The sequence below is a fragment of the Tachysurus vachellii genome, chromosome 23, assembly GCF_030014155.1.
Source record: "Tachysurus vachellii isolate PV-2020 chromosome 23, HZAU_Pvac_v1, whole genome shotgun sequence".
NCBI lineage: Eukaryota > Metazoa > Chordata > Actinopteri > Siluriformes > Bagridae > Tachysurus > Tachysurus vachellii.
Genome location: NC_083482.1, coordinates 5,039,719 through 5,049,730, shown reverse-complemented (window position 1 = coordinate 5,049,730; position 10,012 = coordinate 5,039,719). Strand labels below are relative to the sequence as shown.

Genomic DNA, 10,012 nt, shown 5'->3' with positions numbered 1-10,012 from the left:
ATGTGAGTGCATCTGCATGCGTAGTGAAGTGAAGTGTTTTGAAGCAAAAAAGCCTCTTCTCTCCAGGAAAAATAGCAGGGACAGACTGATATTTTGCAAAAGGTACAGGGATTGGACTGCTGAGAACTGGGGAAAAGTTAAAAGACAGTTGAAGACCTATGTGTATATATATATAAAAATAAAATCTTTGAACAGTGTTTTAGACTCATGGTATCTTAAGTATGTAACCTAGTGAACCAGAGTTAATGTATCCAATGGTAGAGACTTAAGCACTTTTGTAAGTCGCTCTGGATAAGGGCATCTGCCAAATGATGTAAATGTAAATGTCATTTTCTCTGATGAATCCCCTTTACGATTGTTTGGGCATCTGGAAAAAAGCTTGTCCAGAGAAGAAAGGGTACCCTACCAACGGTATTGTGTCATGCCAACAGTAAAGCATCCTGAGACCATTCATGTGTGGGGATGCTTCTCATGCAAGGGAGTGGGCTCACTCACAATTTTGCCTAATGGTACAAAAATATCCTCCAAGAGCAACTTCTCCCAACCATCCAAGAACAGTTTGGTGACGAACAATGCCTCTTCCAGCCTGATGGACACCTTGCCATAAAGCAAAAAATATAACTAAGTGGCTCAGGGAAGAAACTTTGTGTCTATGGCCAGGAAACTCCCCAGACCTTAATTCCATTGAGAACTTGTGGTCAATTCTCAAGAGGCAGGTGGCCAAACAAAAACCCCCAAATTTTGACAAACTCCATGCATTGATTATGCAAGAATGGGCTGCCATCAGTCAGGGTGTTGCCTAGAAGTGGATTGACAGCATGCCAGGGTGACTTGCAGAGGTCTTGAAAAAGAACGGTCAACAGTGCAAATATTGTTTATTTGCACAAACATAAAGTAATTGTCAATAAAAGCCTCTGACACTTGCATTGCAATTACAATGCTTGAAATTATACTTCAGTATATAATATTAACATCTGCAAAAAGACCTAAAAACACTGAAGCAGCAGCCTTTGTGAAAATTAATATTTGTGTCATTGTCAAAACTTTTGTTCATGGCTGTACATTACAGCACAGTGGATTTCTTTTCTTCACATATCCTAACTATTAAAGTTGGGCTCAGATTGCAGAGGCAGCTGTGGTACAGTGCCCCTGGAGCAGGGAGGGTTAACCACTCTAGGGTTAACCACACTATATGAGAATCTGCTAGATGATTTAAATGTATTGAAAAAATAAGCAATTAAACATGACCATAAATTCTATACACCGTCTTTAAGGTGATCTTTCAAAATTTAAATTCAAAATTTTGAAAGATCACCTTAAAGATGGTGTCTTTAAAAAGGTGTCAGGGAATACAACAAAATTTGATGAACCCTAGTTTGTGTAATGTATATGTACTCTTTGAAATAATAAGAGAACTACATTGACCTATTTTAACATTCTTGCCACATGTAACAATTTTAATGATAGTGGATACAAGCTGTCAGCCAAATAAGACCAAAGTCCCTTGCATAATTTTTAAAACTATTTTGTGCTATCAGGTAAAATGATTATTTGAACCTCACCGCTGTGTTTGGTTCAATGAGACGGTATTGGAGTTCTCTGGCTTTGTCCCATTGTCCTGATGTACACAACTGTGCTAGCTCACACACCTGCTGACCCAAAACATTTGCTAAGGCACACACACCCCCGACAGCACCTTCAAATGAAAGAAAGAATGAACAGTTAAGGTAAATATAAATGTGTGTGTGTGTTTGTGTGTAAGTTAGTAAGTTAAGGGTACTATCATTTTTGTTTAGTTTACATATATATTTATATATAGTTAATTTTGTTAATTTAAAGTTGTTTTGTTTATATATATATATATATATATATATATATATATATATATATATATATATATATATATATATATATACATTGCCTCACCTACTGAATATGCAGCCATGAGGAACCCAGCTGATCCTGCCAACACCTGGAAATCATGTGATCTGGTTTTGTATACAATCAGACTTATTCTTGTAATCTATCCCAATGTGGAAAAAAGAAAGAAAAATTAATGGACTAAATTTATTTACCCATATATACAGTATTTACCTGAATACATTTAATAAATTAACAAAATTTAAACTGATTAACAATAATATGAGGGCAGTGCAGGCTAATTGCATCAGAGGAAGGTATAGACAAATCACAGTGTTAGTCATGCTGAGCCCATGTGAGCATCAGAACTAGACCGTGGCGCATTGGAGAAAGGTGGCCTGGTCTGATAAACTACCTTTTTTTAGATCATGTATATGCCCAGGTTTGCGTGTCACTTACTTGGGTAGAAATAGAAAAAAGATTTGAAAAAGGCAAGTTGGCGGAGGTAGTGAATTATGTAATGCTTTGCTTGGAAACCTTGGGTCCTGGCATTCATGTGGATGATACATGTACCATCCACCTCAACATGGTTGCAGACCAAATACACCTCTTATATAAATGCAACCTGCAGTGGCCTCTTTTAGTCTGAAAAGCGGGAATAATGTTGCAGAAGGGATATGCCATGTTGCTACTATGTTTAGGTAATTAAGTGGAACCTCTTCCCCAGGTAAGCAATGCACATGCATGGCTATGCACATAATGTACGGGAAAATGTGATTCATCAGACCAAATTCTTCCACTGTTCCATGGTCCACTTTTGGTGGTGGTGGAGCAGTCATAATAGGCACTCTGACCAGTTTGCGGCTGTACATACACATAATGAAACAATCAATGCTACAATGTAGGTAACATAGGTATGGAGCTGCATTGCTGCAGACTATGCCAGACCCATACCATTTTTATCAATGCTAGCATGAATTTGTTCAGTAATGTGTGGTACAGAACCGTTGGGTGGGATAGGACCAAACAGTCTAGCTTTCACTCTATGCACACATCATGATCTTGCTGTGGGTTCATCAGTGGCCTTTCCTTTGATATTTTTTATAAATACTATTCACTGCATACCAGGAACTTCCAACAGACCTTCACTTTGGGGATGGTCAGTCCTAGTTTAGCCATCACAATATTTTTTTCTTCTTTCAGTAGATCATCTTTGAAAACTGACTCTCAGTTGATACCCCTTGAAAAGAGCCACTGAAATTCAATTTAGTTCAATTTAGTTGTATAGCAATTTTAACAATTGGCATTGTCTCAAAACAGCTTTACAGAAACATAGAAATAGAATAAAAATTTAAAGTATAAATGAAGTTATAAAAATGATAATTAATGTATCTCATGTCACTAGTAAGTGGCTATAAAGATATGGCTGATCAGTGTGTGTATAGTCACTTGCAAAAGTATTGGAGTAGAAAAAAATATTATTTATTTTGCTATTCATTAGGAGGCATTTGTGTTAATCAAAAGATGATTATGAGGTGACAAATCTCACTTTGTTTCCTGACATCTACATGTGTTGAACAACATTAACATGGCCAAAGGTTATTTTAATGTTCATGTATGTATGTTATGATTAGATCTTTTAGATTCTAATCTTGATACATAACATTTGTAGATCTATATTATCTTTTAAATTCCAATATTCCCTTCTAAATTATACTGCTGATGAGAGGTTTGCATCTGGTGGTATGCTAAGTCTTCTTTGAACAGTAGATTGTGATTAGGGATGTACCGATCCGATATTTTGGACCGGTATCGGCACCGATCCAGGCATTTTGAGTGGATCGGGTATCGGTGGTGCGTGATGGATCCAAATGCAATACGCGTGGTCATGGGCTTCGGAACCATTATAAGTGGGTGGGACAGGACCCACCCACTTTTTAATATTGGACCCACATACTTTTACCGTCTCTATTCAGTGCATATGTCTTTTTATTACTATTATTTTTATTATTTAGGGCCGCCAGTCGAATCCATTCTGCTTGAGGAATGCCCGAATAAATTAAACTCCATTCCGTGTTTTACCTACAGCATTGACCACACTCCTGCTTCCTGAAATCCATGGGCGTCGGAATCATTATATGTGTGTGGGACAGGAAACACCCACTTTTTATTTGCTTCCGACGCCCATGCCCGTGGTGGTTGATTAATGAACAGCAAACATCATAGACTATTGTTTGAACTCATAAGAAAAATACACTTATATATTAAATTACATTAATGTAATAAAATATAACACATTTTATGGGTAATATGTTGCACAACCACCTGCGACAGACAGGCAAGTTTAGCAGGCACGCTTTCCATTTACCTCAGCGCGTTAAACATTTCGCTCATTTGGGTGCAAGGTTTACTGTTTAATACATTTCGCATTGTGTTTCAAGAGTTCTAATATAAGATTCACTTTAAAATATTGCCTTTTCTTCAAAAAATAATTAAATTTAATAATCGCAGTATATATGGTTTAGATTGTTATACCACTAACTTTTAAAAGTACTGTTTGCTACTGATTTAATACTTTTTTAAGGTTTCTTGTGTTTTCATTTTTCATCCAGTAATGGACATTTTTGTATTTCTTTGCGAGAAACAAATAAATCTTAATAACTAAGCGAGTTGTATAAATTCTTTAGTTTTAAAGGTAGAAAAGAACACAGACATCGGATCGGTATCGGCCGATACCGGCAAACGCTGGTATCGGAATCGGATCGAAGAGAAAAAGTGGTATCGGTACATCCCTAATTGTGATACCTTCAAACCTGCCCTGTGGATGTTAGTGATGTCACTAATAAATTGTCCAACTACTGTGGATGCTTGTCCATTTAGCATGATCATCAAAACCTTACTCCACAAAAACTAATTGACCATGCTATTTGATCCTGAACAATGTGTCAGCAGGCACTCCACATGCTGTTGCAGCCCAGCACATCTGCAGTTGTGTTCCCCTCTCACCAAGATGGCATCCAGCATGTGGTGGTGTTGGTATTGGCATTCCCATAGCTATGGCCATGATGCAGTGTCAAGTTCCCACCAAAGAGAACTACATTAGATTACATATGAAACCCAGTTCCCTGTGAAGGAAATGAGATGATGCATCACTTTCCATGCTCCAGGCATCCACTCCCACCCTTCAGACAAGTACAAGCTGGAGTAATGGCATAGATGCCATTTTATTGTATAGCTTGCACACTCTGCTTCATCACATTACCTACCGGAGCTGATAAATCAGTGTGATTTCACACAGAATTTCAGACAAAGAGGCGCTCCCATAGTGTCAGCTATGATGCAGCGTCATGTTCCATACTTACAGTAGGGAACCATGTTGCATACATTACCTGGTGTAGTATTCCAGCATTAAAATGAGGCACAGCTTTAGACTTTTGATAGTCAACATATCTGGCCCAATTTGTGCTAACCCAGCTCTACTTTTAAATTCCCTGTGTCCCTGTGGACTGTTGCAAAAACCAGGTTACATATGTAACATGGTGTAGTTCCCTTTTGAAAGAACTCAATGCTGCATTAAGGCTGACTCTATGGGAAACTAAATACCCATGCCACCACACACTGTTCAATGACTGTGCCAGAGACCGTGAGAGAGCACGAGTGGACTGGTAACAGAAAATCAATAGGACACTCTTGGCAATTTATGTGCCAAGAGAGATAAGGGCCCTCCCAGAGACCCTGTGAGAAAGTGAGACATTTGTTGAAAGACTCTCCCAAATGCAAGACAGATGTGCCTGCATCAAGGTGGAATCCCAAACTACCCCAGAAAGGTGGTTGTCTGAGAAGGAGAAAGCACACACTTCTCTGGGTTCAACCTGTGGCCTAGAAACCTCATATGGGCAAGCACAGCATCTCAATGACTGGCTGCCACAGCCTTCAATTGGGCCAGAATGAGCCAGTCATTGAGGTAATTCAGTACACAGATGCCCTGGAGACAAGCAGTTCCAAGGCAGTGACCATGCACTTCATAAATGTGTTTGGTGATATTGCTAGACCAAACAGAGCAACACAATTCTGTTAAGCTTTGCAGCCGGAAGCAAACCTGATGAACTTCCTGTGCTCTGGCAGAATGCCTATATAAAAATAGGCATCATTGAGCTCTATTGTCACAAACCAGGACCATCCTTCCCAGGGAAGTTTGCTCCTAGGAACTTCAGACAGGATTATTTCTTAGACCACCTGGCGGAGATGATAGACCCAAGGTCACACTGATCAGCCTCCCTAGTCTTTGACAGGGGCACTTGGGCTGCAACACTTACCCTTTTCTCCACTCTGAGTAAGCCAATTAATAACCAATTAATACAATTTTAGATAATAACATTATTTCTCATGGATAATAAGCAGCTTATTGGAGTGTTTCTATGATTGATTAATGACAGTCACTCTTACATCTCCACCACTATCTTTGATGCCAACTATATTTGGATGCTGGGATAACTTCACCACTGCATCCACAGGCAGGTCCAGAAAGGTGTTTGCTGGCACACTATACAGAACAATGGGTACTGGACTGGAATCTGCTACCTGTGTGTTAAAGAGTAGAGTATTACCATCAATAAAAACATACACAACCCCCTCATAAAATTTATGAGCAGCAGTAATTCATGACCATTGATTTTGGTGTTGTAGGATCCCATTAATTAGAACAATTATCGCACATGACTTATGCAATAAGCTACTATCTAGTCATTTTTAGTCACCCTGTAATTGGCAGTTGAATGTCATCAACATTCACTCATACAGAATACAGCAAATTTTGAGTGAATTTAGACATGCCTTTTTTCAACTGTTTTTCCACAGGTATGATTTCATGTACAAGACAAAGACAGTCCAAGTTGCCAGATTTCAGCAAAATTTCATAATAGGCTAAAACTAGCCAGAAAATAGAAAAATACTTTTTTCATTGTTTTTGCAAGGAAACCATGGTCACTGTGTTGTACACATTTCTTATATACAAATATTATCAGTATTATTAGCTCACTTTTTCTCTCTTACTCATTGAGATCTTGTATCTCATCATTTGATTCTGTAAATCACACTATTTACTTTATTCAATTCCAATTGTTTTATTAAAAAAAAGTTTGTGGCTGCAAAATATTAAGAAACCACTGATATAGTTTGAGTAGTTCTAACTAGCAATCAATGTTCCAATTAATTCCAATGGTGTTCGGTGGCGCTCAGCTCAATGCAGACCACTGAGGGTATTTCATGCCAAACACATAAAACCTTATCTTTAAGATATAAGATAAGATATTTCAGCAGCAGCAGAAAAATATATAAAAAGAATAAAGAATAAAGACATAATGTAATATACAGTATATACAAAAACAAAATTGTATAAAAAGAGTAGTGGTTACACTGAAGACATATTGCACACAGGTAATATTGCACATTTTTAAAAAATTCTGTTATTGCACATGTTTAAAATGCTTTGTTATTGTTTATTATTGCAGTGAAACAGTAATAACAGTGTGTATTATGGTGACTGGTTCACTGGGAGCAGCTCTGATTGTAAAGTCTAATAGCAGCAGGGAGAAAAGAGCATCTGTATCGTTCCTTCATACACTTAGGATGTAACAGTCTGTCACTGAAGGAGCTGCTCAGAGATGAAACCGTTTCATATGTGGGTGAGAGTCATTCTCCAGCAATGTTGATAGTTTTGCTACCATCCTCCTTTCTCCCACTTCCTGTACAGTGTCCAGAGGAATCCCCAGGACTGAGCTGGCCTTCCTGATCAGCTTGTCCAATCTCTTCCTTTCTGCAGTAAAGATCAAATCTGTTAAAGAATAGATTTAGATCATTCACCAACTTCTGGTCACCCTCAGCCTGAGAGCTGGGCTCCTTATGACCAGTGATGGTTTTGAGCCCCTTCCACACACCACTGACGTTGTTCTGCTGCAGCTGATCTTCCATCTTCCTCCTCTAGCATGCTTTTCCTTCCCTGATCTTCTTTCTCAGTTCTCTCTGGACAGTTTTCATCTCTTTCTTGTTTCCAATTTAAAAACCTTCTTCTTCTCCTTAAGGAGAGTCTTTATATCAGGGTTGATCCATGGATCAGGGTTGATCCAGGTGTGTACTAGTGTGTAGTTTCTGTTGAATTTAAAGTGGTTGCTAGTTTATGCTAGAAATGCTAGTAGTTGCTGTGGAATGCAGCATTATTCCAGCAAGTGGTTGTTAGGTGGAAGCTAGATCATTGCTATAATATCCCAACCACTCCATGTTTATAAATATTTATTATACAGTATATGTAGCCAATTTTCACTATAACTGCCTAAGCCAAACTAAAACAACTGAACATATCTGAACACACAGGAGGGTCCAAACCGATTGCATTGTGCACGCGCCACCAAGAACAGCATAGGCAGAAGCCAGATTCACCTGATGGTGAGAAAGTTCATGCTCTGGAACACTGAGGTTAAGCTTAGTGACTGGCACTTTCAAAACACTGCTTTGTAAAGCTTGAAAACTTTTACGGATCTTTTGTTTTGAAACATTGATTCAGAACATGTATCAAATTGGGCAAGTCGGGATTTCAGCAAATGAGGCTTTGTTACGTAATTACTGTTTTGAAATTTTTCAAAACTCTGATTACTGCCACAAAGGGGGTGTTGATCTCAAAGTGAACCCATAAACCACTGTCTACTTGTCATGATTCAGCCCGGACTTTTGGCCATGTGCTTTTGTTGTTCTTCGTCACGTGTCTGCCCCGCCTTTGTCTGCTCCTCCCTGTCACCACACCTGCTCCTTATTGTCATCATTGTCTGTATTGTATTTAAGTTAGCCGCGTTGCTGAGTGCAGCGCGGATCATTAGTTACGTTTCCCCTCGTCCTGTCAAGTCGTGTTAAATGTAGTCATTTATATTGTTTTAGTTATTGTTATTTCTGTCTATGTCTTCCTGTGTTTATTAAACCCCCCTCTTTTGAAGCTATCCTGCATACGGGTCTGTCTCCTTCCGTCCCCGGTTGTGACAGAATGATCCGCCCTAAAACCCAGCAGACCCAGCAGGATAGCTTCCAGCTCGGACCGGCTTTTTATCCTCCTCTTCCCCTGGACTGTTCCGCCAGTCCTTTTTTCTTTTTTTCTGTCCGAAGCGGTCGTCGCCTCACTTCCTTCGCGGAGGATGTCACCAAACTGTTTTTGCTCCTTTTTTGTTTTTTGGTGCCCTGCGGCATCGCCCCGCCTTTTTTTTCAGTGAAGGACGTCGCTCCAGTTCCGGTTCCGTCCGAGGAGGGCGTCGCTTCACTTCTTCCGCGGGGGGTGCTGCAGGCCCAGGGCGATGGACCTTCCCACCCTCCCACCCTTGGTCATCAGGACGTGAGCTGGCTGCGGTGTGTCGGGGTTGCGTTCGGCCCTTCAGCTCGGCTGTGGATATCGCTCGGCCCTTCAGCTCGGCTGTGACGTCATTCGGCCCTTCAGCTCGGCTGAGGATATCGCTCGGCCCTTCAGCTCGGCCATGGAAGTCGCGTGGCCCTTCTGCTCGGCTGAGGACGTCGCTCGGCCCTTCTGCTCGGCTGTGGACGTCGTTCGGCCCCTCTGCTCGGCTGAGGACGTCGCTCGGCCCTCGCTGCTGTGCCGCCGTGAGCCTTGCTCCCCCCACCGGCCTCGCCGGGTGCCTTGCTCCCTCCACCGGCCTCGCCGTGTGCCTTGCTCCCCCACCGGCCTCGCCGTGTGCCTTACTCCCCCCATTGGCCTTCGCCGTGTTCCTCGTTCCCCCATCTGCCTTCGCTGTGTTCCTCGTTCCCCCATCTGCCTTCGCCGTGTTCCTTGCTCCCCCCATCTGTCTTCGCCATGTGCCTCGCCCCCCCTCCTGGACTCTGCCAGGGTTTGGCGCTTCGGGAGCCGCGCCTTGGAGGGGGGGTTCTGTCATGATTCAGCCCGGACTTTTGGCCATGTGCTTTTGTTGTTCTTCGTCACGTGTCTGCCCCGCCTTTGTCTGCTCCTCCCTGTCACCACACCTGCTCCTTATTGTCATCATTGTCTATTGTATTTAAGTTAGCCGCGTTGCTGAGTGCAGCGCGGATCATTAGTTACGTTTCCCCTCGTCCTGTCAAGTCGTGTTAAATGTAGTCATTTATATTGTTTTAGTTATTGTTA

General features: G+C 41.1%; 2 protein-coding genes across 3 annotated transcripts in view; both read right to left on the bottom strand.

Annotated features, from left to right (window-relative positions):
* The window catches only part of ptpn5 (protein tyrosine phosphatase non-receptor type 5), a 551,551-nt gene that overhangs the window by 326,286 nt on the left and 215,253 nt on the right, over positions 1–10,012 (bottom strand). The window lies entirely within an intron of this gene.
* Positions 1–10,012, bottom strand: part of hoga1 (4-hydroxy-2-oxoglutarate aldolase 1) — a 30,033-nt gene that overhangs the window by 2,247 nt on the left and 17,774 nt on the right. Inside the window, exons 4-6 of one of the 2 annotated variants that reach the window (XM_060859745.1) lie at positions 6,307–6,441; positions 1,927–2,023; positions 1,563–1,696 (exon numbers count right to left, since the gene is read on the bottom strand). In XM_060859745.1, the coding sequence (XP_060715728.1) occupies positions 1,563–1,696; positions 1,927–2,023; positions 6,307–6,441 (366 nt within the window). The remainder of the gene's footprint in view (positions 1–1,562; positions 1,697–1,926; positions 2,024–6,306; positions 6,442–10,012) is intronic. The other variant, XM_060859746.1, reaches the window with a different exon arrangement.